The following is a 26,756-nucleotide window of genomic DNA, read 5'->3' as shown; positions in this document are numbered from 1 at the left end:
ACAATGTAAAATTGTATGGTTTTGTTCGCTGCATAAGAAGATGAAAATTGACTTGAGAAACATGCTTCAAGGGTAAGTGTTTCTCTTTTTCAATTTTTATGATAAATATAGTTATATTAATATTACCTTGTGTTTTCAATGTAAATAGAGTAATGGGTAAAAACCGAGGACAACTAGTATTCGTTCTGTATCCAAAGGTTGTAAGTCATTTATATTTCTAATTTATTTTATTAGTTATTGAATGATCTAAATGCTTGACTATTTAGTTTGTCATTTTAGTGTAACAAGCATCTAGATTCATGGGAATGTGACTACTATGTCATGTCTTGAATTAAGACCATCATTCGAGCTGTCATTACAGATGATTGGAATGAGGTAATGATGCTTAACTTATTTAGATTCTTAGTTTCTAACAACTTAACTTTGTTGTTTTAGGTACATAATGCATCTTTCTTCATTTTGCAGCGCTTTAAGAGTACATATACTATACCAGAGGACGCAATTAAGAAGATAAGACAGGAGTTGACAGCTTATTTTCTGCGAAAATGGACCTATATAGGAAGATTTATTATTGTTGTTAAACATTTACATTTAGTTTAACTTTAACTTTTGATAGTTTAGGTTTTGGATTGATTTTAGTACTTTGTTAACTTCAAACGAGTTTATATATTATATTATAATGTTCTGGGACAATTTTCTGCTTTTCAAGTGTGGTTTTATTGCAAAAATAATTTTTTTTTAAAATACCTACTAGACGTCTGTTAATGCCACATCAGACGTCTATAGACGTCAATGTATACAGAGACGTCCAATGAATTACAAAGGTCAAACACGTTCCAAGGTCTTTGACGTCTGACATATACATAGACGTCTGACCTGTACAATCAGATGTTTATATAGACGTCTGACTGTACAAGTCAGACATCCCATCAACGTCACCCATATAGACGTCGGGTAGGGGTCAGGCGTAAAAAACCCAAAATAACAAACGTCTAAACTGATTTATGTACTAGTGTCATAATCTTTAAAAAAAATGTATAAGAAAAAAAAGGTATTTTGTAAATAGATGATAAATTTTATAAAATAAAATTCAATTAATTTATTCTTTATTTACGGTTTGAGTTTTATAATAATAAAATAATCTATGTTTTATTATAAATTCTATTACTATTCTTAGGTATTGTATACATCCTTACATTTATTTGCTAAATAAATTTTACATATTTATTGTTTTTTATTTATTTAATATACCTTGTTGAATAAAAATCACTAAATTAGATATATTTATATTTTAATTATGTTTTTTTTTTGTTTTAATTGGTTTAACGGGTAGATTTTTTTAAACGGTAGATTTAATAGTACACATAATATATTATTATAATTTATGAATTATAATTCCCCTATTTCTAACGAAAATAATAGAATCCAAAAGCATTACTAATTAGGTTTTCGAATGTCACAAAATGAATGAAGAATTCGTACTTTTGAAGCATTAGTTTGGCCGATCCATTTTCTAATAATCGTTCAGAAAACAATAATAATTCTAAAAACATACTTGTACTATTTAAAAAATAATAATTCGTCTTTCAAAACACAATTTTAAAAGAAAATTATTAAACTAAAATTGTGCTTACTATTTTAATTGTATGCCGGACAGACCAAAGAGCAACGCCGACATCAACCTGACCGCCGGCGTTTCTTCAATCTCTTTTACTCCTCTCAGCACTACTGGACAACTTGAATAAACACTCACTGCGTACTAGTCTATTAGATCATTCATCCTTTCACTCGGGTGAGTAATAACCATGTACCGTACGAAACGGGCAGTCCGGAGGAAGCAGCGTTGAGTCGACCTGACCGAACGGTTGCACCAGATAGGCCGGTAGGTGAACTGGGTCATTAAGACTAGGATTAAGGTAAACAGTGATTAGAGCCATTTGGCTAGAATTGGACCGTGATTAACTTTTCACTAATCTCAAGGCCATGGCGAAAACTATAAATACAGGTAAAAGGTAGGTAAATGGTAGATAGGTTGCATTTACTGCACATTTATTACTGTTCTATTGAATTGCTGAGCGATTCAAATACTGACTTTGGCATCGAGGATCTTTGACAAGTTCCCTCCCGGACGGAAAAACAGGATAACTGAGCTTGGAACGTGATCGGACGACAAGAAGGCAAACTGTGAAGGAGTTTGGTGACTCAGCCCATAACCGAGACACTATTCATCTTGGTAGTTCAAGACAAAAAAGAAGTTTTAAATGCTTTTATTATCGTGAAAATTTATCTTAAATTTTTGTTTTATTTCATTAATAAACATTAAAAAGGAATACAATTTTCTAATATTTTGCATATTTTGTAAGCAATTTGTTGAATGTGTTATATGAGTTGTGTGACGTTGTTATGCATCCTAACCTTGATGGAAATGTATTAACCTATCAGCTAACCTTTCGAAACATATGTTTCTTATCGGCTTATTAATAATATTTTATTTGATAGAAATTAGTATATAATGTTAGCCAACTTTTTTATGAACCTCAAAATGAAGAAATAATATTATATACTTCTCATAGGATTATGGAAACATATTCATCCTGATTATATTGATATGATCATTAATCAATTCTCAATTTTTATTTAAATTTATTCGATTTTTTTCATGTCAAACTGAGCCTGAGATACAAAAAATGGTGAAAGTAAATTGAATATTTGATTTTTATAAATCTTTTGAATATAAGATCGCATCCTTTTCAATATGGAAAACTACGTCTTAATTGTGCTTGATATTTTGGACATGATCGATTATAATGTAAGACAGGTTGTTTTTGATGTTCATATTGATATTTTGTATATTCAAAATAACCTTTTTAATATATAATTTTTCAAAAAAGCAATTTAAGATGTTGATAATATATTAGTTAAATGTCATCACATAAATATTGACATAAGCATTAATTTGTTGGTCACCTTATTAGACTAGGAGCTAAAAGAAGTGAATAAATTGTTATTTCTTATTATGATATTAAAGATATTGACGTTACTGAATTAGTAACACTGTTCTATTGTTTTTTATTTTATTTTATTTTTGAATTAAAAAATATATACCTTTCATAATAAGATCTTTTATTCCTATACTTTAATAACTGGATATTTTTAATAACTTTTGAGTCTCATTTCATCCAAAAATATAATTATGACCTCAAATATTTTTTTATGAATATTAATCAATATATATATATATATATATATATATATATATATATATATTAAAATTATTTGTTTGTTGTGAATACTTATATCAAAAATACTTTCTTGTGTAATGTGAAATCTAGAATGACTTTAAGAAAATAAATAACGGTTTAAGTTTAGGATTTAAAAAAAACATTGAAAGAAGTTAGTTTGCAAGTATGAGTACGTAAATATTAAAATAAAGTAAAAGTTTGTTCTAAAAAAAAAAAAAGCACTAAACAAAAAATAAATAAAAAACTTACTCTTAAATTATGGTAAGGAAATCTTAGCTGTTAATCGAATGTGGAAGCTATTTTAATTTCTCAATATCAACCGACAACACATATGATCCTATATTTGAATTGGTGTGGTTTTTGCCAATGAGAAATTGGGGTATTTTATTAGAGTGCAATAATATGATCTTATTGACATCTTTGAATACTTCACTTTGAAAAACTTTAGATGTTTTCAAGGAAGAGGTATATATAGAAAAAAAAGTAGACATTAATGAATTTCATTCAATGAAATCTATTGGATTTAGACAATATGCTTCTGTGGGTAAAAATAGATAAATTTATTAACAGAAATTATATTTTAACACACATTTTTTTACATAGTTTTGACACAACTTACATGGTTTTTTAAAAATCAATTTCCACTTATTTGTTTGTTGCTGACGAGGGAGTTATTTGTCCATGGTGGCTTCAAAAATTTGAAATAGAATTGGTACAGGGTGAACTTCCATTGTAAAAAACCTAGTATTGACGTGGTTTGGCTTCCATTTCCTCACTTGTGATGTGGCTTCATTGTTTTGTGTAGGTTCCTTGCCTTGGTAGGAGTTTGTAGTTTTTCTTGGTTCAAGTTTGGGTTCGTTCCATTATGTTTACGCTTAGTTCCTTTAATGAACTTCATTTAACCTTTTACAAGTAAGATACATATAATCCTTTTTCATTTTTTTGTTATGGTTAGAGTTAAATAAAATATATTTGATTTTTCTTTTGGGTGTTTGGAGATAGAAAATAGTATTGAATGTCATAATTTCCATTAATCGTATATTGTTTAAATACAAGTAGTAATGTACAATCAAGATTATATAAATAGAAACAAATACTTTTCTAAATAGAGATAAATAATTTTCTAAATAGGATGCTGACAGTAATTACTGTAATATTACACAAAAGAAAATTAATATTGTAAATAGTCAAAATCAAGGATCATAAATGATAGGATATTTGATTATGTTTAACTCCTCCTCTCAAACAGGTGGTGACATGGTCATGCCAAGTTTGTCGCCAGTTAAATCTTGTATGAGTGAGAGATTTAGTCAAACCGTCTGCAATTTGATTAGTAGTAGGAACATAGGTCACAATTACTTCTTTTTGTAGGACTTAATCATGTATGTAGTGCACATCTATCTCAATGTGTTTATCATACCATAAAATTGGATTAAAAGCAATTGACTTGGCACTTAGGTTATCATACCATAAAATTGGTTTTCTGAGCATTTGTAGTTTTAGTTCCGTCAACAGTGATCTAATCCAAGCTACTTCAGTTGTAAGATCAGCCAAGACATGAGAGTTTTCTTGATAGGTTAGTTTTCTTGAAGGGTTTTCTTGATTGTGACATTACCTTTTGTTTTCTTGAAGACCAAGACACAAGAGTTTCTCCAAAAAACACACACTGTCCTACCATGGATTTTTTGTCATCAATATTAATTGTCCAATCTACATCAGAATACCATAATTTGTCAAGATCATTCAAGGGTTTTATGTGCAAACATAGGTTCATTGTGCCTTGAAGATATCTTAGTATTCTTTTAATCCTTACCAGTGATCCATGGTAGGTGTGTTCGTGTGTTGACTGAGTTTATTGACAACAAAAGCAATATCTGGCCTTATATTGGTCACATATTGCAATGCACCTATGACTTGTCTATACAAAGTAGCATTGATCATTAGTTCCCCTTCTATAGTGAATTGTCTACCAGCCACCATTGGTGTTGCACAAGCAGAAACTGTCTCCATGTTGAACTTCTTCAGAATATCTTTAAGTACTTAGTTTGCCTTAGGTACATTCCTTTGTACTTTAATGCCAAGAAAGTAGTGTAAATTTCCTAAGTCTTTTAGTGAGAAAGCAACATTCAGTTGATTGATGAATGTTTCTAAATACTAGCGGTTGCTTCTTGTTACAATAATGTCGTCAACATAAATGAGATGGAACATGGTATGATTTGTGCCTGTAAGAATGAATATAGAAGAGTCACTTTCGGTGTTTTGAAAACCTCAATTTAGAAGTGTGTCTCTTAGTTTATCAAACCAAGCCCTTGGTGCTTGCTTCAAACCATATATGGCCTTGATCAATCTACATATATAATTCGGTTTGGTTGAGTTTATGTAGCCTTCAAGTTGATGCATAAAAATTGTTTCTTTCAAATTTCCATTTAGGAATGCATTGTTTATGTCAAGTTGTCTAACATCCCAACTGAAATGCACTACCATGGCTAATATGATTCTGACAGAGTTGGACTTGACCATAAGACTGAAAGTTTCGTCAAAGTTTATGCCTATTGTTTGTTGAAAACCTCTTGCAACAAGTCTTGCTTTTCTTCTTTCAGTTGAACCATTTACTTTATGCTTGGTTTTCAAGACCCGTTTTGAGTCTATGATGTTTTCTTGACCCTTTAATGGTGTTAATGTCCAAGTTTGATTAGACATTAGAGCCTTGAATTTTGCATCCATGACTTCTTTCCATTTTGTCTTGATTAGAGCTTCCTTGACATTTCTTGATTCTTTGCCATCTTCACGAATCTCTGTCAATCATATATGTATGATTGCTTAGGCTCATAAATTCTAGCTTTGCTTTTGGTCACCATCCAATGAGTGTTGGTGTTAGGTTGATTGCTTTCAGTTTTGTTACCAATAAGGAGTATTGGTAAAACCTGAAGATGTATTTTGATGATGCTGCAACTTATAGATTTTGGATGTAGTAGGAAAATATTTAAAAAAGCAACTTGTAGATTTTGAATGTAGTAGGAAAATGTTAAACATTGTAATTTTTACTAGAATAATCGATTATGGTTAAGCAATAATCGATTATCACAAGTCATACTTGAATAATCGATTATCACTTCATATATCGATTATCACATTTTTGAAAACCTGTAACGGACTTGAATAATCGATTATCACTTACAATAATCGATTATTCATGGCAGTTGAGAGCTGACCTTTGGCACTCAGTGTACTTGGCTATATAATTTGATTTGGAGAAATCAGAAGGTAACGTTTTTTGAACTGAGAAAGCTTAGAACACTGTGTGTCAGAGGAACGTTCTTAGAGAGCTTTTTGTTCATCGTTCCCTTGCTTGGTCTTGTGAAAGGAGAGGCTCGCGTATCGTGTGTGTCGATAGTCGGAGCAGACTCTCTTCAAGTTAGCAAGGTGCTCCGCCTGGTCTTGTGAAAGGAGAAGCTTGTGAATCGTTGGTCGATTGCTGGAGCAGTTCTCTTCAAGTTGGTAGAGTGGTTCTTTTCATTTTATTCCTGTTCATTATCTTGTAATCTGTTAAACCATTTTTAGTGAAAAAGGTTAATCACTATTTATAGTGATTAACGACTGGACGTAGAATCTTTTGATTCGAACCAGGATAAAAATTCTGTGTTGATCTTCTTATTCCCTACACTCATATTATTTTACGTATATCAACTGTTTGATTAATTTTCTGAAAGAAAATTATTTTTACTAAAAGGACCAAATTATTTTTAATTGTGATCGAACACGCTTTCCGCTCTCTGAGTTTTAATTCCGCTGCGCTATACTCTTTGAAAAATACCCCCTCCGATACCAACAATTGGTATCAGAGCTTGCTTTGATAGTTTTTCAACATTTGCGAAAATGGCGGTCACAATCAAAACCATGTATATGCTGAGGGTGCTTCCATTAACAGACCTCCATTGTTTACTGGTGATAACTATGCTTTTTGGAAAGTGAGAATGGAGATTTTTATGGGGTCTGTTGATAGAGGTATCTGGGAAGCTGTACAAAATGGCCCTTATATTCCTATGAATACTGTTGATGGTGTAGAGACTGAAAAACCTTATTTTAATTGGACTGCTGAAGAAAATAGACGAGCTCAGTTTGATATTAAAGCTCGCAATATAATTTCATCTGCTGTTGTACTTGATGAATTTTATAGAATTTCAGTGTGTAAGACAGCACAGGAAATGTGGGAAGTCCTCAGAGTCACTCATGAAGGAACAGAGGACGTGAAGCGCGCTAGGAAGAACACTCTCATTCAGGAATATGAGATGTTCAGAATGCAACCTGGAGAAACTATCTCTGACGTTCAAAAATGATTCACTCATATTGTGAATCATTTAACAGGGTTGGGTAAGACTTTTGATACTGATGAACTTAATGTGAAAATTCTGAAATCTCTGGACAGGTCTTGGCAACCAAAGGTGACTGCCATCTCGGAATCTCAAAATCTTACTCAGATGTCAATGCCAATCTTGTTTGGAAAGCTCCGTGAGCATGAACTTGACCTGAGAAGATTGACTGCTGAAGAGGATCAAGGCAAAAGGAAAACTCTAGCTTTCAAGTCTGAAATATCTAAAGGAAAAAGCTCTAAGAGGATCAAAGAAGATGATTCTGATGATGAAGAAAACATGAGCTTGATGATAAAAAAATTTGCAAAGTTCATGAAAGCAAAGGGAAAGGACAAGTTTCACAAAGATAGGAAAGAAAGTCCAGAATCTCCATCAAACGTAAAGTGCTTCGGTTGTGGAGAAAGAGGGCACGTAAAATCTGAGTGTCCAAAAAGCAAGAAAAGTGAAGACAAGAAGGAAAGAAAATTTCAAAGGAAAAAGAAAGCATACATAGCTTGGGAAGACAATGCATCTAGCTCAACAAGCTCAAGTGATTCAGATGAAGAAGCCAATATTTGTCTAATGGCTGACTCAGAAGATACTGGAAGCCAAGTAAGTGATTCCAGCTTTGAATCTAGTGAATTAGACATGCAAAAGGCCTTCTGTGAATTGTTGATTGAATCTGAAAAACTTGATGCTACACATAAAAAACTTAAGAAAGAGCACAATGAATTAAAATTGAATTATGAAAAGTTGCTTGATGATGAAGTTGTCTTAAAAAATAAAGTTAGTTCTTTAAAAACAAAATTATCTGATGCAAATGCTACTGTTGAACCTGTTGAATGCTTGTCTTGTAAGAATCATATGTTTGATATTGATATACTTGAAAACTTACTTGCAAAGGAAACCAAGAATAATTCACATGCTAAGATAAACCTTAAGAAAAGCAATGTTGAAAATAGAAATATGCATCAAATAAATAAGTCCAAAGTAAGAAGAACTCGTAGAGTTTGGGTTGAAAAAGGGACTTTTATTAAAAACAAAGTAAGCAATGCTTGTTGTTTTTACTGTATGAAGCATGGACACACATCAAACAAATGCAACATTAAACATTTTGGTGTTCCAAATGGTAAATATGCATGGGTTAAAGTTGTAAAAAGATTTATACTTGCATGAACTAACCTCAAGGACCCATAATTAGATTGGAGACCTAAAACTCTTGCTAATTTGTTTTGTAGGAATCTACTAAGTCAAAGAAGTCATTGTGGTATCTTGACAGTGGGTGTTCAAGACACATGACCGGTGACAAGAAAAGATTTATTTCTTTTGAGAAGAAAAAGCAAGGATTTGTGACTTATGGGGATAACAACAAAGGTAGAATCAAGGGTACCGGAGACATTGGAGGAGGAAATACATTAACAATAAGAGATGTGCTATATGTTGAAGGCCTCAAGCATAACCTCTTAAGCATAAGTCAATTATGCGACAAAGGTCTCAAGGTAACTTTTGAAAGTGATAAATGCACTGTTTACTTTAAAGATTCTGCTGATATTGCTTTGCAAGGTGTTAGGCATAACAATATTTATTTGATTGATATTGAAAGTGCATCTAATCATAGTATAACATGCTTAGTTGCTAAAGAAGAAAATCCTTGGCTATGGCATAAAAGAGCTGCACATATTCATATGCAACATTTAAATAAATTGATTTCAAAAGATCTTGTGATTGGTTTGCCTAAACTGAAATTTGAGAAAGACAAATTATGCACTGCATGTCAAAAAGGTAAACAAACCAAATCTTCATTTTCATCCAAAAGCATGATTTCAACATCAAAACCTTTAGAACTTTTGCATATGGACTTATTTGGTCCATCTAGAATTAAAAGTTTTGGTGGAAATTACTATGCTCTTGTAATTGTTGATGATTACACAAGATTCACTTGGACTTTCTTTTTAACTCTGAAAAGTGAAGCTTTCAAAGCATTTAAAATTTTTGCTAAACGTATTCAAAATGAAAAAGATTTGAAAATCAAAACTTTGAGAAGTGATCATGGTGGAGAATTTGAAAATGAGTCATTTGATAAAGTTTGTGAAGAATATGGCATAGCACATAACTTTTCTGCACCTAGAACTCCCCAACAAAATGGTGTTGTTGAAAGGAAAAATAGATCATTAGAAGAATTAGCTAGAACCCTTATGAATGAATCTAATGTGCCAAAATATTTTTGGGCTGATGCAGTTAGTACTGCTTGTTATGTGTTAAACAGGATGCTTATTAGGCCAATTCTGAAATTAACTCCATATGAACTGTTGAATGGTAGAAAACCAAATGTATCTCACTTGAAAATATTTGGGTGCAAATGCTTTGTCTTGAATAATGGAAAAGATAATCTAGGCAAATTTGATGCAAAATCTGATGAAGCAATTTTCCTAGGATATTCTTTGACCAGTAAAGCATATAGAGTATTTAATAGAAGAACTTTGACAATTGAAGAATCAATGCATGTTGTCTTTGATGAGATTGTGGACCTTGAGGAAAACCCTCTTGAGTCAAACAAACCTATTGCAGGTGATGAGGACTATTTAAAGGAAGCTCTTGAAGAGATGTATCTAAATGAGAACTATCCTCCAGAACTTCAAGAAACACCTCAAGCTGTTGATTCTAAAAGCTATCAACAACCAAGAGGACTTTCCTTGGACAACATCATTGGAGACATTTCAAAAGGAGTAACTACTAGACATAATCTTAATAATTTTTGTCTAACTGTAGCTTTTGTGTCTCAGATAGAACCCAAGAATATAAAGGAAGCTCTTCAAGATGATAAGTGGTGCGTTGCTATGCAAGAAGAGCTAAACCAATTTGAAAGGAATGAAGTCTAGGAACTTATTCCAAAGCAAGATGATTATCAAGTCATAGGAACCAAATGGGTATTCAGGAACAAGCTTGATGAGGATGGAAACATCACAAAGAACAAAGAAAGGCTAGTTGCAAAGGGCTACTGTCAAGAGGAAGGTATAGACTATGATGAATCATATGCACCAGTGGCCAGGTTAGAAGCAATTAGATTGTTGCTTGCATATGCATCTTTGATGAAATTTAAATTGTATCAAATGGATGTGAAAAGTGCGTTTTTAAATGGGTTCATAAAAGAAGAGGTATATGTTAGTCAACCTCCTGGTTTTGAGGATTTTAAATTCCCTGATCATGTTTACAAGTTGAAAAAGGCCCTTTATGGTCTTAAACAAGCACCTAGGTCTTGGTATGAAAGACTTAGTACCTTTTTAATTGAAAATGAATTTTCTAGAGGAAAGGTTGATTCAACCTTATTCATTAAGAAAGTAGGAAAACACATTTTAATCGTGCAAGTTTATGTAGATGATATCATTTTTGGGTCAACTGATGATTCTTTGTGTGAAGAGTTTGCAAAAATAATGCAAGGTGAATTTGAGATGTCTATGATGGGTGAGTTAAATTTTTTCTTAGGACTACAGATAAAACAAATGAATGGTGGAACATTCATCTCCCAAACTAAATACTGTAGAGAAATTCTTAGAAAATTTGGTATGGATAGCTGCAAGGAAGCTAGTACACCCATGGGTACTTCATGTTATTTAGACAAGGATGAAATTGGAAAAGGAGTGAATGAAACCATGTTTAGAGGCATGATAGGATCCTTGCTATACTTAACTGCTAGTAGACCAGATATTATGCAGAGTGTTTGTGTTTGTGCTAGATACCAAGCCAATCCTAAAGAATCTCATTTGGCTGCAGTTAAGAGAATTCTAAAATATCTTAAGGGAACTACTTCATTTGGACTTTGGTATCCCTCTGACTCCTCACCTAGTTTAATAGGATATTCTGATGCAGATTATGGTGGCTGTAAAATTGATAGAAAAAGTACTAGTGGAACCTGTCATTTCTTGGGATGTTCTTTAGTGTCATGGCACTCAAAGAAACAAGCATGTGTAGCTTTGTCTACCACCGAAGCTGAATATATTGCAGCTGGAAACTGTTGTGCCCAAATTTTGTGGATGAAACAACAATTAGAAGACTTTGATATCTTCCTTGACAAAATTCCTCTAAAATGTGACAATACTAGTGCGATAAATTTGACCAAGAACCCCATCATGCATTCAAGAACTAAGCATATAGAAATTAGGCACCATTTCTTAAGAGATCATATTCAAAAGGGGGATTGTCAAATTGAATATGTTGATACTTTACATCAATTAGCTGATATTTTTACCAAGGCTCTACCTAAAGATAGATTTTTTGAGCTTAGAAGAGAGTTAGGAGTGTTAGACATATCTTAGAATCAAAATCTATGCAAATTTTTGCATTTTTCGTAAACTTAACGCTTCATAATCGATTATCACTAAGTTATAATCGATTATTCATGCATCAAATTCAATTCTGGAAAATCTTGAGCAGATAATCGATTATCATTATGCATAATCGATTATCATGCAATTCTGGGCAGTAATTATTGAACTGATAATCGATTATCACGAGCCATAATCGATTATCGTGCTGACAGTTTCAAAAATAGAGCCGTTGGAGCATCCCATAACGGCTATAAACGACCATAAACGGCTAGTTTTTCCATTTTTCTTATAAATAGCCCCCCATAATCGATTATTAGACACTCCTTTGCAACCAAATACTGCTGAAATCAAATCTAGAGCTCAAATCTTCTTCATTTCCCTTCACCTTCTCAAAATATCATTTTCCCATTCTTCCTCCATGGCTGACTCAAGAAGGCACCGTCGCAGAACAGGTGGAGCCTCCTCTTCTTCTCAACCACGTCTTGCAAACATAGATGGATGGATTTCAGATCAAGGGAAACATGCAGACTTTGTTAATTCTTGGCAAGAAAGGAAGATCATGGCGGTAAAGTTTATTCGTCTTGACTTTTTCCGCTTCTATGGCTTTCAATTTCCAAACACTTTTGCTGAGCAGGGGTTAACGCATCTGTTAGAACAAAAAGGATGCATTTATCCTGATCTTATAAGAGTCTTCTACTTCAACTTGCGCTATCGAGATGGGATAATATCTACTAAGGTCAAGGGAGTACGCATCATTTTAGATGATGATGTATGGACCAATGTTGCTCAACTTTCCATTTGGGATGATGCTGTCAAAGTCCATTTAGGACTTGAAGATTTCAACCGAATGATGACTTTTCAATCCTTCCTACGTCATCCTGACCGACAAACAAATAGAAGGCAATTACTGGTTGGAGGTTTTAAAGTTGAAGAAAGGATGATCCACTACTTGATTGTCTGGATTTTATGTCCTAAAGCAACCAACCATGCTCAATGCTCTGAGCAGGATTTACTTCTGTTGTATGGGATTCTAAATCACATACACATCGACTGGCCTGCTCTCATTGCTGACACAATGGTAAAAGCCAAGAAATCCCATTCATATCAACTTCCCTATGCCCTTCTTGTTTCTAGGATTTTAGAATTCAAAGGTGTACCTGTTGAAGGAGAACTCGTTCAAAATATTGAAGCTGTGGGATCAAAAATTGGAGATACTACCTTTCGTCAAATGGGATTCATTACTAGAGGCAGAGTCCTTATTCACAAAGATGATGATCATCCTGATGTAGATGAAGATGATGACATGGACACTCATATGGCTGACCCAGTAAGTGCTGCTGCTCCGTCTGATGCTGGACCATCCAACATACCCTCCTCTTCCTCAACTTCTATGGAAGAACATTTTGCAAGGTTATCTAAACAATTGGAGGATATGAGTCTTGCACAAAAGACTCACTTTGTGGAGATTTATGAGTGGCAGCGATCTGTTGATGAGTACATGGTTGATCAATTTCTTGATCTTGATGTTCGCCTATCTAACATCGAGGGTCATCTTAATATCCCACCTCCTGAACGTTCTCCTAGTCCTGAATTCTAGGTTTTAGGCCTCTAAGTTTGATTGTTATGTTATTTTCGTTATGGTATTTAGTTTCTTAATCTTTATGAATTTCATGTAATTCCTTTCTGTTCTTAATATAATGAGCTTTTATTTTTTTGCATATATTCCATTTTTAAGGGGGAGCTCATATTAAGGGGGAGGTTATTACATTATTCTTTTTGCTTATGATCAAAAAGGGGGAGAAGAAATATAAGGGGAGGATTAAAGAAAAAAAAATAGTTTTTTAATTGTACAGGTACTGCTAACTGTGGTTGTCCATTAGTTTATATATGTTGCAGGTAAACCTGAGTTGCTTTTAAAAAGAGAGTTTTTGATCATCATCAAAAAGGGGGAGATTGTTACCAATAAGGAGTATTGGTAAAACCTGAAGATGTATTTTGATGATGCTGCAACTTATAGATTTTGGATGTAGTAGGAAAATATTTAAAAAAGCAACTTGTAGATTTTGAATGTAGTAGGAAAATGTTAAACATTGTAATTTTTACTAGAATAATCGATTATGGTTAAGCAATAATCGATTATCACAAGTCATACTTGAATAATCGATTATCACTTCATATAATCGATTATCACATTTTTGAAAACCTGTAACGGACTTGAATAATCGATTATCACTTACAATAATCGATTATTCATGGCAGTTGAGAGCTGACCTTTGGCACTCACTGTACTTGGCTATATAATTTGATTTGGAGAAATCAGAAGGTAACGTTTTTTGAACTGAGAAAGCTTAGAACACTGTGTGTCAGAGGAACGTTCTTAGAGAGCTTTTTGTTCATCGTTCCCTTGCTTGGTCTTGTGAAAGGAGAGGCTCGCGTATCGTGTGTGTCGATAGTCGGAGCAGACTCTCTTCAAGTTAGCAAGGTGCTCCGCCTGGTCTTGTGAAAGGAGAAGCTTGTGAATCGTTGGTCGATTGCTGGAGCGGTTCTCTTCAAGTTAGTAGAGTGGTTCTTTTCATTTTATTCCTGTTCATTATCTTGTAATCTGTTAAACCATTTTTAGTGAAAAAGGTTAATCACTATTTATAGTGATTAACGACTGGACGTAGAATCTTTTGATTCGAACCAGGATAAAAATTCTGTGTTGATCTTCTTATTCCCTACACTCATATTATTTTACGTATATCAACTGTTTGATTAATTTTCTGAAAGAAAATTATTTTTACTAAAAGGACCAAATTATTTTTAATTGTGATCGAACACTCTTTCCGCTCTCTGAGTTTTAATTCCGCTGCGCTATACTCTTTGAAAAATACCCCCTCCGATACCAACAAGTTTCAGTTTAACTGTTGTTTTCTATTGACTTTGTTGATGTTGAACCTTCTTGACTTTCTCTTAATGTATCAGTAAAAGACTCACCAAGATCTCCTTAATTTGTACCATTATTGGCAAGACTATCACTTGTCGTTAAGACTTGTAGCATTATTGTCTGGTTTACGAGTATTGTTGATAATGGTACCTGTAGAGTAATTAGGAAGCAAAATTGACATACGTTCAGTTAATTCCTTTAAAGAATTTCTTGTATCAATGAAACCTTCATGAAAGGGGAAGTGGTTCTCATTGAAAATCACATGTCTTGAGATGAAAATCCTCCCATGAGAGTTAATGCATTTGAATCTCTTGTGTGAATTATTGTAACTAAGAAACACACACCTAATTATATACTGGAGCTTATTTTTGGAACATAAATATCATAATGAAAATGAAGATTATTCAATTTGGTTGATCTTGAGGCCATTACTTTCAGTTTTTCACCATTACCAACAAGTAAATAATTTGTACCATTATTTACACTAAGTTCCTAAATTTTGTCACTTTGGGGAATCACATGGTTGTTGGCTCCACTATCAAAATACCATTCATAATCTTGACCTTGATAAGGTGAAGCTATGAATGCACTGTGTAGAAAGCAAAAATACCATCCAATACATATGAAGGATGAATTAGAAGAATTACTATGAAAAGGCCATGAATATAGCATGTACACTTTGGTGTGCAAATGTAGAAAGCAAAAATAGTCATATCGTAGAAGTAGACTAAGATAATATTTTAAGGATAAATGCTTACTATCATTTGTTTAGAATGTGTGCTTGAATGTCTAAAACCTATATTGGATGGTTTTAGGTGGAGATATTTGAATCCAATTTGTACATGTTCAAATAATGAATTATGTGGAAACCTAATAACAGGAAATTTTGTATATACCTTTTTATATGTTGGTTCAATACACACACCCTTTGTCCATAAAAAAAACATAACATTATCACATAATAATTAGATAAAAGTCAAATAGTTATATAAAAAAGAGTTAAAATGATCAAATTTATATTTTAGAAACAACTTACAATACTAAAGAACAAACAAAATTTAATCTAAGTTTTTTCTAAAATACCTAATAAATTAAAGGTGTTTTGATATTTTAAAATTAGAAATGATAATGAGAGAAGAATAAGAATGAATGAGTGTGGAGAAAGGAAGGAGATTGATACATACCAATCTTCCTTTTAATATCCAATTTCAAAAATCAAGTATTATCAATACTCTTTTTTTATCAAAATCAAAATAAATTTGAACAACAACCAAGATAACATATTCATTTGCCATCCTATTCAATCAAGAGTTTATACGCTTTTCTAACTCAACAAGATTTTACTTCTTATACAACTTGTTCAATGATCTTCTATCTTCTAAGAGAAAAATTATAAAAATATTCATTAGTGATGAAAAATGAGAAGCAAATAAATGCATAATTTTTCTTATTTGGAATGAGTTTTTAATGTTCTTCGGTTAACGAGTAGACCGGCCTTGAATATCCCCAAGTAGTTTATGTTCAGCTACTTTTGTGTCTTATATGTGAGAATCAAGGAAGGATTAAAATTTAGAACGCCTAACTGAAGAAATATCGTATGCATAGTTGTTTCTCATACTATATATATTTTCATGTCCCATCAAGTTATGGTAGAACTATTACTCCACTAATTTTAATAATAAGTTAAAACTTTTACATTCCTCGTATCGTTGTTTCATTAAAAGGTTTAGGTACGTTCCTTAAATTTTAGCCGAAAAGCCACCCAACTCCGTCCTTTAAAAAAGATTGTTTTAGAAAACGGTTGAGAATTTAATAAATTCTTAAGTGATTACGTATATAATAACAATTTTAATCCTTTATTTATTAGTGACCTATTATACTTTGCTTTTAAGGTGCTGAATGCATTTTAGAGGGGCCCAATTGCCAAATTCAGCCTCCATGTGGAAGAACCAACACATGAGATTTCAGAACCATGAACAAAATTAGGAAATGGTAATAAATTTACACACAATGAAGGAGCAAACATATAGGATTATTATTATTGGAAACCTACTCTTAATTTTAATACACACCATTATTAGGTGGTATTTATTGAAAACTATGCTTTTTTTTATACTCTTACTAATCTATGTTTATGATTTTCTATCAATTTCAGCCAATAGTAAAAACTTGTGTTCAAAACAGTATCTTAAAGAGTGGTTTGATAGCAGTCTTCATTACACAACAAAAGCAAACAGCTAGTTATATATACACCATCATTCCCAGAGTGAGAGTAGCATAATTAACATGATAATATTACCCAATAAGTTGAAATACAAGAAAATAGTACATGCAAAAGATCTAAAACGTGAGCAAAATTTCTGCTCTTTTGTTTTTCTCTTCCCATTTTTCCATAATTAGCTGAGCAGATGGACAAGCACTTATAAACAGACCTTAACTCCTTTGTATGGTTATCAGCATTTCAACTTACAGTTAAATAACCATCCAAAACATACATAAACTTTTGTGGCAGACCTAAACAACATGAACCCTTCTTGCACAAGGGGAGAATGTACATCATTTCTTCAGAAACTTCTGCGAGAAAATCTTCTTGGAATACGGGCTGTTTCGAGAAATGGCTTTGTGGGATTCAATTGCTTCAACTAGTACATTGTGCAGACGGCCCTAGTTTACAAGGAAAAGGCAAAGAGAGAAAAAGAAACAAACATTTCCACTAGATCAGTATCAAAACTCAGTCATGAAAAGAACCTCTTAAACAGCTAAAATATGAGTATAGAAGTTATATGCACTATTTACTGATCTAAAACAGTAGGAGTACAACATATTTGTAGATGGTATAGATTTTGGCTAGTGATAAATTATGACAGGATTTTGCACTTACTATTTTCTGTCATTGGCTTTTCAATGAGGATTGAATGAAAATAAGGTGGCCATGTTACAAACCTCAGAATTTCGAAGAGCTGATTGAACAACATAGTTTGCATGTGGATCTTGAAGCAAGTGTTCGAAGTGAGGAGTGGACAGCAGCTCCAGAATGACTCTTGATCGATTTTCATCATTGAATACAGCCAGACATTTTTCAACTACGTGACTACCAAACTTCTGCCTTGACAGGTGCACATAGTTACCTTCAAATTGCGACCTTATAAATGCGGTGGCAGATGGAATCTTTAAGTCCAAGATAAACTGAACAACATAATTTCTGCAGCAAGCAAAAAGAACAGAGTGATGAAAGGGTAGAAGAAAGAATTCATAATCAATAGAGAAAAAGGCTCACTGTTGTTTGAGTGCTTTGTACTACCATCTGATTTAACAAATTCCTGAGATGTTAAAACTGATAGCAACATATGAATTTCAGTTTATAACAATCTCCTTTCCTAGTGTACTATTCATTTTTTCAGGGGTACATATATCTTCACCAGCGTAGCACTAGGAATGGTCATATGTAAAAGAACAAAGTGAAGAACAACGGGTACTGTCTGACCGCCACATTTTCCAGTCCTCATTAGTCTTGGCCTCATGAAAATGGGTTAGAACTTTTTATACAAATTGTCAATGACACTTGACTACAACTAAGTTCTCACTTTGGGAAGAAAAAAAGGCATGTTTATGGGATGGAAAGTGGATATTCTAACAAGAAGAAGATGAACCAGCCAAAGGAATTTCGTGCTTTGTAAACTATAATGCTTCCAATAGTTACCCGTATTGATCTTGAGCTAGCAGAAGTGCATTAGCGCATATTTCTTCAATCAGTTTTTCTCGGTACTCCCCGCTGGAATGGCCAATGCATCTTTGCAGAACACAACATCCATGTTGGTGAGTTGCAATGTCAACACAATACTTTGCAGCAGCAACAAATATAAACTGCAGAATGCAAAATAACAGGGTAAATGTTCAACTTATGCAACCAGATATCAATTTGCAAATGTATTATGCATTTCATCACACTTTAGTGATGGCTCAAGTCAAGAACAAAACACAAATTATCAACACCGAAATAACAGCATTTCAATCATAGTTCACAAGCCCTTTATCCCAGAATCCAGATTATTACAAGCTCGTTTCTTTTGATCCTATTTCAATATTGCTCTACTTTAACAACCGTGTAGATATTAATTTCACAATCGAAGCAAATGTCCTTAAACCTCTAGTTTTCTAATTTTCAAAAATTGTGTAATAGGATTTTCTCTAGGCGTTAAATTCAAAACCCTTCACAAGCAATTTTCATCTGACCAAAGCACTAGTCGTTAGAGTGGTGTTTGTTCATCATGGATCAGTACAATTTTTTTTCTTTGAAACATAATTGGAATCTCACAGCAACACATGACATTTATATAAATTTATATTCATTATTAGTCTTGAAGATGAAACTTTTAGCACATTTAAGAAGCCTAGTCCACGATACAAAAAAGTTCAAACATTTATATGTGCCATTTTTCAAAGTACCATTATTGTTACCATATTAAAAAAGGTTGTAAGTTAAGGACGAAAAAATTTCAGAATCGAATGAATGTGTAAGAAAACAATGAAATTCTATTTCACATGAGATGATCAATTATCACGAACTAAAAACAGAAACAAGAGTGAGATAAGCACACAGATTTCTGTTCATTGATAACATCATGCACAATAATATTATCCAATATGTATACTTTATTGAGAAAGATAGAAATCGTGCCTTGTTATCTTCATTGCTCAAACACAGCAAACAGCGCTGAACCACATGGTTTCCATTTAGATCTTTAATGAGAGCCAAAAATCCTGGTTCAATTGCTGAAACAGCTAATGAAATTTGCTGCCTAGTTTTGAGAGACTCGATAAGCTTCTGTACCACACGAGTGCTGATAAAAGAAAAGGCAAAGAAGTGAAGTCAAATGCAATATAACACAACCATATAATATTTAAGTAGTTGCACAAGTTGTGCCATTACCCATGAGTGTTTAAAGAGATTCTGACAAGCTGACCAGGTTCTTCAGTAAGGATTAGAAGGATTTGCATCCTCTGTTCTTCATTGCATACATCTAATAACTTCTGCATAAGGTAATTTCCAAAAGGATTCACCATAAGTTCCACTACATGATCAATGATCTCGTTAAATATCACTTGAACATCATCCCGTGTACCCTCATCAAACATTTTTTGCAAGAACCTACAGCCATGCTGATCTTTAGCCATTAAATATATATAACCTTGAGCTTCAGCTAGAGAATTGTATTTGGGCACCAAAGGTAAGGAGCAACCTATCCTGGCACCCCTAGGATTGTCAAAATTTCCTACAACCTGGTAAGGCATGCCTAGCTCTGATCTCTTGCAATGCTTATCAAAGCCAGTGCCCCGTAGTGCAGACTTACTATGATACATGGAAGAATCCGAACCTCTGCCAGCAACATAATTTACACCTTCACCTTGTATGATGAAGCTTCCCTCACTTGTAATTGCATCTATATTTCCTTGTGGGATTCTAGCATTTGATAGAGGGACAGCTCTTGCATTATTAGGCACAGAACGGCTATACTGCAGTAAATCTTGAACACCCAAATAAGGTCTTAAATTAACAAACTGAGGAGAGGTAGGCCATCTTTGCATGCCTGTTTCTTCAGTTAGATGCATTCCATTATTCTGAGCATAAAGTAACGCATCAACCACTGGATTTATACTCAAAGGAGTGTACTCCGGTGGCTGGCTTCGACTTCCTCCACTGTAGTAGTTATTCATCAGCTGCCTTGTCTGATGGCATGGAGACTTCAATGAACCACTAAAGTCATTTAATTGAGAAAGCATTGTCTCAGTCCTTTCAGCACACTGTCTTGATCCAAATAAATTAGCCATTCTATAGTCCCGGGTCAACCCGGACAAGGCCATATTCATTTCACCATCATGATTTACAGGGCTCCATGGCACAGGGGCTTGAACCCCAACACAATCCAAAGAACCTCTCCTGAAACTGCAATGTGCCCCGTTTGTGTGAACATTGCTGGGACCATTTCCAGTGAACGAACATTCTGGAAACAGTGGCCTATTCATGCCCATCGAATGTTCCTTGAAATCACAAGGCCTCTCTTGTTGATGATTGCTGATGTGCATTCGACTCAAATTGGCACACAGGTCAAATTCATCAACCAAACCTCCATTGGCATTATTAAAAACAGTTGAATCAGGTGTGATGAAACGGTTCTTAGGGTAAGAAGAAGAACCTCCAGAAGGCATGGTGGATTTAAGATCCTCCAATGGAGGAGGGGTTGGTGATCCAGTGTCAGACAAAGCATGTCCAGAAGAGAACAAGCTTGAGGAAGAACCATCAGATTGCAGAGAAAAACCACTCGCAGGAGACGAGACACATGGATACTGAATCTGACTAAATGGGTCATCATCACACACACCACACATTCCATTAGACACAAAAAAACCATGATTATGATGATCATCACCATCACGAACATCATATGATTTCCCGTGGTAAAGATTGTTTGATGTTGCCTGAGGGATCTCATTCAGCAACATCTCAAGCTCCTCAAGGCCCCCATCGTCTTTCACATTCTCCAACATCTCTTTCCCCATCTCAATGCTTTCACACACCAACAACCAGTGACAGAACACAACAAAAAAACAAAACGAAAAACAAACAAACCAAACTCACACACAACAATCAAAAGACTCCATGAATCAGAAAACCCATTTCAGACATAGATTAAAAGAGAGTAAATAACACAATCCTATCAGAAATTAGAAGCCTTGTGTCATCTGGGTTGCGCTCAGTGGTTGGAAAAACTGAAAAAGTTAGGTTCTTTGTTATTAAGAAGAGAATTGGGATTGCATTTGCATTTGCATTTTGAGAAAATCATATTATTTGGGTAATGGGGATTGTCTGAGGGGAGTTGGTGAAGCATGCAAATATTGAAGATTTACATGCGGTCACTGGGAACCGTAGGCGTACACACTCAGCGTAGTCTCACAGGCCATTAAAGCTGAAGCAAGAACAGACGCTATGGGCTTTCTATATTTATATAGAGGGAATATTTAATTGGAATATATTTATTTATAGAATAAAAATCACAAATTGATGATTTTTACTAAATTTAAAAAATTATATTATACATGATTAGTTCTTATGAAGGTGACATTTTAAACCTATTTTTTTTAAAAAAAAAAATCTTTTAGAAAATAAAATAATTTGTATGTATTATTAAAATAAAGATAATTATACATCTTTTTACTTTTTTATCACTATTTTTTTTTATGTTAATATCAAATTATTTTAAATTAAAATAGTACATAATATATTTTAAAAAAACCTTAATTATCATAATTTGTCTTTAACCAATCATATTTCTATTTTGATTATTATTATTATTCTGAATACATGAAAATAATAAAAATAATAATAATAATAATAATAATAATAATAATAATGATAATAATAATAATAATGATAATAATAATGATGATGATAACGATGATAAGGACGATAACCATGGTTAAAAATAATAAATAATTTTTTTGAGTGACACAAATAAGATATTTTAGATTGGATAATTTAAATATGTTAAAGACTAGAATTTTTTTTAAAGAAAAATAATGCTTCAGATTATGATAATTATACCAGATTTTAATTTTTTTAAAAAAAGTATATTAGTGTAGATTGTTTATTTTAACATGACTAACTTCTTTTTTTTCCCACCAATTGAATTCAAAGTTTAGTTTAATTTTCACACGTAACACTGTCTTGTTCAATTTGAGTAACACTGTCTTGTTCAATTTGAGTAACAACAAGAAATTGATAGTAAATTTAATCAAGTAAATTACTCTATCTAATTACAATTCCTGTTTTCTAAAACCGATTTGACTAATTAGTTGAAACGAATTTTACAACATTGTTCTTAAAATCCTATTAAACATTGTAAAACAGTACATTGTATTCCTAAACAAACTAAGAAACTAATAACATAATAAAAAAATGTAACACAAATTTTAGATTAAGAAAATTAAAATAATTACAAGTTAAGGTGAGTAAAAGTATTTCAGTTACTATTTTATAATAGTGGAGTTTAACTTCTTTATATTATATGATAACACATATTTTTATCATTTACCAAAGTTTATAAATATGAAACTTTATTGATCTTAGCATGAAATAATATTTACATAGATAATTTGTTACTTTTATTCATAATATATCAAACTATATAGTAAAACACTAATTATTGTAAATGAATGACTCTTACTTTCAATATATTGTAAAAATATATAATCATAACAAGTAAAAATAATATTTATATTTATTTAAATAATTCATATTTTATGCCTAAACATTTTTTTTCAATGAGATTTTAAGTAAGAAATCTTGGATTATTTTTATCAAAGTTTAATCAAAGTTGTTTTCATATAAATGAATTTGATCTTTCAATTCCCAAACAAATCATGCATATAGTTTCTCATCTAAAAGGAATTCATTGATTTTTATTTATATAAAATTATGTTGTCATGTTTTACTAATAAGAAATTTAAAAGTATATATTGGTTTTATTTTCTAAAAGGTCTAATTAGCCTAGTATAAGATAAGTAAAAGTGTTTTGTACAAAAAACATTATATTTTAACCACAAACTAATATAAAATAATAATAATAATAATAATAATAATAAATTGATTAAATGAATTTTCTTTTGAATTTTTATATCTATGTTTTAGTAGAACAATTTGGTTTAATTTTCATTCAAAAATAATATATATATATATATATATATATATATATATATATATATAACTTGAAAATAAACATATGTATGAGCCCTGATAATATTTTACACTATATTATATTATATTATATATATATATATATATCATTATTATGATATATTATTTCACATTAAATTATATATATATATATATATATATATATATATATATATAATATTATAAAATTTAATTAATTTAAATATTTAATAATCTTTCATAAAATTGTTTTATACAAAAAATAAATAAACATTTTAACTATTTAAGTTTTAAAACCAAATAATAATTGTGAATTTTTTATTTAAATTAATATCTTTAATTTTAATTTCAATGCATAAAAGTGTAATAATTAAAAGGATAGTTTATACAAAATAATTAAAGTAAGACAATTAACTTTAAAATAAAATACTTTAATTATTATTTTTTAAATGAAACATATGAAAATAAAGCTTCTATATTTTTTTAAGAAATATATGTGTTTAAATTCGGATTAAACCAATGATTTATAAACAGTTACACAATATTTCTTTTTTACTTTTTTTATATAAATAACACCTTTTATATGGTTACCCATGTTGATCGTAGCTCTCCTATAAGAAGGGAGAATTTGTCAAGAAATGAAGCAGATGTCAGGGAAGTTTTTGTTTGAAGTTGCACGTTGTATTCTTGGGAATGACAATCCTTCGGAAGTTAGTAACTGAAATCTATATTGTTTCTACACGTGTTTTAAAATGTCTTTGGTTAACTTTTTCACAATTCTATCATTTTTATAATTTTTAGAATAAAACTAAGTTCTCATAAGTTAAAAAATTAACTTTTCACACGCTCTTTAATGCAATGTTTGGTCTTCTTAACATAGAAATAAAAACTATACAGATACAATATATACTTTTTTAAAAAGTAAAAACATTTTATAATATCTTCTATCTTTAATAATATGATAACCAACCTAATATAAACTAAATATTTTATATTTATCTTGATATTGGACAAAAAAATAATTGAAAAAAGAAAATAATGTTAAAAATTGGAGAAAGAAAATGGTCTTTCTTTAAGTTTATTAACATGCCAATTCTCATATATAACCTTTTAATGTTTATAAAAAATCCAAGATTAATGGGTTAAAGAAATTACTGAATCTAGAAAGTGTTTTTTTGTTCTTGTTAATTAGTGGAAAAATTTTGAGCTTCTATAGAAATTAATTGGGACAAGTGTAAAACTATATTTAGTATGAAAAACTTTGTCAATTTGAAAGAAGTCCAGAGTTTAATGACAAGCTAGTCGTCCTGACTTCTTTCTTGTCACACATGCATAAAATGTCAAATCCCTTTGTATAATCTTGAAAGGAGCCTAAACTTACAATTAGGGATGAAGGATGTGAGTTCATGTTTCAATAATTAAAGAGGGAGATTTTGGCACTTCCTATTCTTAACGGTCCTACTCTTAGCCATGTATCTAGTAGTATCCTTCTCAGTGGTGAACTCAGTCCTTATAATGGGAGAAGGCAAAAAGAAATACCCAGTATATCTTTTTGGATCCTTAGTGTCGATAGGTCTTCCAAAAAAAAGGACAATGAAGCATACATCATTTTGGAAGGCTTAAAAACCATGTTCTAGAGTAAGCCATCCGATTCAACTTCAACACATCCAATAATTAGGCCAAATATGAGGTCTTGATCGTCGGGCTACATTTAGCTCACGATTTGAGTCAGTCAGAAAATTACACTACTCCAATGACTCCTAACTAGTCATAAGCTAACTAAAAGGCAGTTACCAAGCTAAAGAGCCCTCTCTACAAAAATACTTTCACATAGCAAAAAGACTGACAACATGTTTCAAGGAGTTTGAAATCAATCATGTATCGTGATAAGAGAACAACAGAGAGGATATGATGCTCACGAGTACATTACGAAATGCCTAGAGTGTTAGTAATTTGGTCCACTACACCGAGTTCCTCTCGAGAAGTTACACACATTGACTTCTCCCTGACCATTTGCCACATAGGGCATGGATATACTCAGTCCTTTTTCCTTGGAAAAGGGACAAGTGAAATTTATCATTATGGTCATAAATTAATCTACAAAGTGGATAGAGGTAGAACCACTTGTCATCTTCTCAGCCCGACAAGTGCAAAAGTTTTGTTTGAAAAGTATTATCGACTTCGAGCAGTTCCTCAACCATCTTGCTATAGAAGTTAAACTCTCGTCAGTAGAACACCTCCAGTCAAACAGACACGCCGAAGCCCCCAACACAGTTATCCTTACTAAGCTAAGGAAGAAGTTAGAAAAGCCAAAGGGCTTTGTGTTGAAGAGATATCAACCATATTATGGGGTTATCACTGCACCCCACAATCTTCAACAAAGGAAACACCATTTTGTCTACCCTACAACATTAATGTCATGGTACTAGTAAAGCTAAGCTAAAACCCTTGGAGACGGTAACATTTTGAAGAAACACACAATGAAGAAAACTCCCAAGTCGAGCTTGATCCCATATGCGAGATCTAAGAAGAAGCTAGAGTAAGAAAAGTAGTAGTCAAGCATACGGCAGTCCGGTGCCACAACACCTGGGTTCTAGAAAGATCCTTTTGAAAGGGAGATCTAGTCTCGAGAATGCTTAGCAACGCCCGAGTAGTTAGAGGCAAGCTCGACCCCAATTGGGAAGGCCCTTTTCCAAGTGACAAATTATCTCCAAAATAAGGCCTACAAGCTAGAAGAGCTCGGAGGGAAACTCGTTCCTAGAATGTGGAATGCCACGCACTTGAAGGCATATTACAACTGAATAGTTATATGTATTTGCTTTCCTTTAGATGTTTTTTTTAAGGATGTGTGTACTCTTTCTTCTTCGACTGAATTTTTCCCTAAAATGGATTTTGTCGAACAATGTTTTAGTGAGGCACACCTTATCCCTTACAGTAAAAATTCTCCCTTTTTGCTCCATATTTATTGTAATGTAAGACCACAAATGTGACACTCAAAAGACCACAAATGTGACACTCAAAAGACCTCAAATGAGACAATCGGGTTACTAGATTGTAACAGGAGAAAAATCTCACAAGTAACATGCATCTAGAAGATCTCCAACATAAAACAGCAACATAATAAAGGGGATACCAAGCCAAAGTCGACAACCTAAAACACTAAATCGAACAAAGAATAAGCTCATCATTTTAGTACTCAAGCAC

General features: G+C 32.4%; 1 protein-coding gene across 1 annotated transcript; it reads right to left on the bottom strand.

Moving 5' to 3' along the window:
• Window positions 1–17,058: 17,058 nt before the first annotated feature.
• LOC124822993 (uncharacterized) lies at window positions 17,059–21,808 on the bottom strand. Its single transcript, XM_047295108.2, has 5 exons — window positions 19,773–21,808; window positions 19,521–19,683; window positions 18,543–18,706; window positions 17,786–18,044; window positions 17,059–17,506 (listed from the first exon to the last, which is right to left on the bottom strand). The coding sequence occupies exons 1-5, from the start codon at window positions 21,398–21,400 to the stop codon at window positions 17,399–17,401; spliced, it is 2,322 nt and encodes a 773-aa protein (XP_047151064.2). The 5' UTR covers window positions 21,401–21,808; the 3' UTR covers window positions 17,059–17,398.
• Between the last annotated feature and the right edge of the window lie 4,948 nt (window positions 21,809–26,756).

The sequence above is a fragment of the Vigna umbellata genome, chromosome 1, assembly GCF_029865625.1.
Source record: "Vigna umbellata cultivar VRB3 chromosome 1, Vumbellata_1.0, whole genome shotgun sequence".
NCBI lineage: Eukaryota > Viridiplantae > Streptophyta > Magnoliopsida > Fabales > Fabaceae > Vigna > Vigna umbellata.
The sequence above is the reverse complement of the archived record's forward strand: the minus strand, read 5'-3'. Positions and strand labels throughout refer to the sequence as shown.

Coding starts and splice junctions, on each gene's coding strand:
- LOC124822993 (XM_047295108.2), bottom strand. CDS start 21,400: ATGGGGAAAGAGATGTTGGAGAATGTGAAAGACGATGGGGGCCTTGAG. Junction 19,684..19,772: donor ATCTCTTTAAACACTCATGG/GTAATGGCACAA, acceptor TTCTTTTATCAG/CACTCGTGTGGTACAGAAGC. Junction 18,045..18,542: donor CTAGCTCAAGATCAATACGG/GTAACTATTGGA, acceptor TGCTTGCTGCAG/AAATTATGTTGTTCAGTTTA.